We start from the raw sequence: 3,679 nt of genomic DNA, 5'->3' as shown, positions 1-3,679 counted from the left end.
GGTTACAGCAAAGGCACTGCTCACTAAGATCTTACAGCTGTGTTTCAGTGAGTGTGAGCCTAAAGTACTTTGAACAACGACTGCAGTATGTTACACGCCTAAATTATACATAATTTATAAATAAAATAAGTAGAGAAAGAATTCCGGACAGGAATGGAAGGCGGACAATCACCCTTACTTGGGAACATTACTTCATTGGGTGGAATACAGTAACTTTGTCCCGGCTACACCGGTAGTCGAATGCACCCACGTCGGGGCCTCGGGAGGAGAGGGGTTGTGGCAGAGAGATCAGCTTGCACTAAATCCGGACAAAATAGACGAATCACAAGGAAAACTATCTACTGCTTGGAACTACGACTAATTTAAAAGCAAGATGTGTGCGGAGACTACAAGCAGCGGATCTCTCTCTGCTCGCGTGGTTATGGGTTCGTAAACACAACCGAAAGTTGCAGTATTTCGGTGAGTAAACGCTCGTATTTGCCGTGCTGCGTTACAACCAGGCAGCACAACCACGGCCACACCCTCTTCTGCTTCCTGATACAGAAGATGTAGCGGGAACACATAACCGACTCCCAATCAAGAATCACGACCACTTCTCTCCAAAGGAGTTTCAAAGTCAACATCGGAGGTAAAAGTTGTGAGTTGTACTTCAAAAACGGAAGCTTTTCGACCGGAATACGACTGATATGGATACCAAAACCGAAACCCGACGCCACGAACGCCGGACTAGATCATGCCTAGTTTTTAACTAAAGAGTGCTTATGGACAGTAGAAATGTACATAGACTTGTACCTGGAGGAGGAACTATTTTATATTCCGGGACCGTGCATGAAAAAGAAACGATTGAAAGCCGTGAAAGGTTCGCCGCAATTGGCCTGTTGCTCTTGCACTGGAGGCTTTTATTTTGGAAGATTAATGGAATGATGGTGCAGGAAAAGCACTGCGATCCTGGTGAGGTCAATCGGAACTGCTCTGGTGGTGGTCGTGTTGTAAGAGGCATGAAACTGCCTCACTGTCACTTTAGGGTGGTCAAACGGATTTTGAACAGATCAACCTATAATACAGTGCACAGAAGCCCGGCTGCTTTCATGCTAGCGGGTATTTTAAATTCAGATTTGCTCGACACAAAGTAAACGAAAGGACACTTGGCTGATTAACTCAAAGGTTGTACCTAACACAAACAGACTTTACTAATACTGTTTATTTTCGTAGCTGCATAGTATACAAATATTTTTTATAATTGTTGTGTTCAGTCTGCACTTCGCCTACACAGAGGCAACCCGGTGGCACTGCAGTTTTTTTGATTTTACATTTTGTGTTATTGTTTTGACCGATATATAGCAATTTATATCTTATTAATGCAACAAATACAACCTGTGAATTATTTTAAACAGCTGTGGGCTAAATTGGCATACCTTAGGTGAAACAGTAAGGGCATTTAACCAGGTTAATATAAGTAAAGATAAAGCACAGAAAAAATCCTGAGTTACAACGAAGGGAAGTTCAGATGCAGCTGCTGGGTTATTGATAATCCATTTACATGTTCAGTGAAAGGCATACCAATGCTATTTGGTCTTCTAGGTGAAACATAATGAACATCACTTAAATCTGTGGCTGTCATACTCAGTTTAGAAACTAAAACCTGTTGAAAACTAAAAGCTTTATTTGGATTCTTAAAAAAAATAATTCTGTATCACCATTCCCACTCCCTTGCTGTTTACAAATTGAAATCTTATTTGAAAAATACTGCATTGCAGTTATCCATTCTGCATCAGTTTTAGTAAATGTTTACTTTTATTATTTCAATGTCCTGTGCTTTTTCAGTTTTGGATTTAACGGTGGATAAACTTAAATGCATACTTTCTGAAGGACAATAAGGAAGTCTTTGGCCAGTTTCAACTCTGTGTTTGTTTTTAAGTACATGAGGATTTTGGCACAAAAATGTCTTAAGTAACAATCCCTTACAAGGGAGTGTGTGGTTTAATCCTTTTTGTGGAAAAAACAAAGCACCACAAAAAAAAAAAAAAAAAAATCAGCTTGACCACCCTACTATGGCTAGTAGTGGCTCGGGGAAGTCAGCTAGTGAGGGATCTACCAGTGTTCCGAGCGGCAGCTTACAGCAGAGGAAAAAGCTCTCGTCCGTCTGTGACTCATGCAAGGCCAAGATGCAGCTGGTTGCCGACCTGCTGCTGCTGTCCAGCGAAACCAGGCCGGTCGCTGGTGCTGAAGGTCCGCCGGTGGCAGAGACGTTCGAGGCGTGCCGGGACACGGTCATCGCCAGGACCAAGGAGCTGTCAATCCTGACGCACGACATCCAGAGCCAGCTCAACATGGGCAAGTTCACCGAGGTCGGGGACCGGCTCCTGGAAATGGGCGACCTGGTGATCTCGCTGACCGAGTGCTCGGCGCACGCTGCTTACCTGGCTGCCGTGGAGACGCCGGGCTCCCAGCCCTCCCTTCCGGGCCTGGTGGACCGCTACAAGGTGACCCGCTGCAGGCACGAGGTGGACCAGAGCTGCGGCGCGCTCAGGGTCACGGCCCTGGCGGACCTGACCCCCCAGCTGCTCCTGGAGGTGTCCCAGAACATCTCCAGGAACCTGAAGACCCTGACGGACGCCTCTGTTCTGGCCAGCGAGAAGTCCAAGGACAAGTTTGCCAAGGAGCAGTTCAAGCTGGGCGTTAAGTGCATGAGCACGAGTGCCACTGCTCTTCTGGCTTGCGTGAAGGAGCTGAAGACCTCTCCCAGCGAACTGACCCGGAACAGGTGCGTCCTCTTCAGTGGGCCCCTGGTGCAGTCGGTGCACGCTTTGGTGGGCTTCGCCACTGAGCCTCAGTTTTTGGGCAAAGCGGCCGCCATCAGCCCCGAGGGGAAGGCAGTGCAGACGGCCATTCTGGGCGGGGCGATGAGCGTGGTCTCTGCCTGCGTTCTCCTGACCCAAGGCCTCAGGGACATTTCCCATCAACCCGAAAACAGCACCAAGATGCCGGACTACCGGGAGCGCTTACGGAATTCGGCCTGTGCGGTCTCGGACGGATGCTACTTGCTCTCTCAGGCACTAAGGGAAAGATCTTCACCCAGGACTTTACCGCCATTCAACTCTCATTCTGTGAATTAAACCCTTTTTAAAATAATGAATCTCCCAGAAAGTTTTTTGTACCAAAGAAACTGATTAAACTGACCCTTTACAGTAGTAAAGCGAGTGCAAAGAGCAGCGGCGGAGAGTAGTCGGTGACGTGGGTTGGTTTGCGCTTTTTACCGAAATCAGACGCAACGGGTCTTCTCACGCTGGATGTGATTGAAGCCTGACTAAAACAGCCAAACTTAGCAACTCAGTCCTAATCAGCATTCACTGTTAGCCCCCCCTCCCCTCTTTGCAAGGAAGTAACAAATTAAACCAGAAAAGTTTACCTCAGTTTTCAGCCATTTGAAAACAACTGATGGATGTAGCCTCACGCGTGTGACATTTGAGCTGGTGATCTATAGAAGTAAATGAGCTGTGTAAAAGTGGGAAGCGTGGCAGTGTTTGTTTTCCATGTGTGAATTTTAATGGGTAAAAGCTGCTGTGAGTGTGTGCTATAGATTTTACACTATTTACCAGACTTACTAGTCCTTTCAATGTGTTTTGATCATGCATGTACTGGAGTATTTATTTCAACTATTAAAATGATGTTTCTCATA

At 46.4% G+C, this 3,679-nt stretch overlaps 1 protein-coding gene across 1 annotated transcript; it reads left to right on the top strand.

The window, feature by feature from the left end:
- Nucleotides 1-3,679, top strand: tlnrd1 (talin rod domain containing 1). Its single transcript, XM_064336599.1, has one exon. The coding sequence runs from the start codon at nt 2,052-2,054 to the stop codon at nt 3,114-3,116; it is 1,065 nt and encodes a 354-aa protein (XP_064192669.1). The 5' UTR covers nt 1-2,051; the 3' UTR covers nt 3,117-3,679.

Source organism: Anguilla rostrata, chromosome 5 (assembly GCF_018555375.3).
Source record: "Anguilla rostrata isolate EN2019 chromosome 5, ASM1855537v3, whole genome shotgun sequence".
Lineage (NCBI taxonomy): Eukaryota > Metazoa > Chordata > Actinopteri > Anguilliformes > Anguillidae > Anguilla > Anguilla rostrata.
This window is presented reverse-complemented; position numbering and strand designations above follow the sequence as displayed.

Bases quoted from the DNA above. Each gene is read 5' to 3' on its own strand.
- tlnrd1 (XM_064336599.1), top strand. From the start codon at position 2,052: ATGGCTAGTAGTGGCTCGGGGAAGTCAGCTAGTGAGGGATCTACCAGT.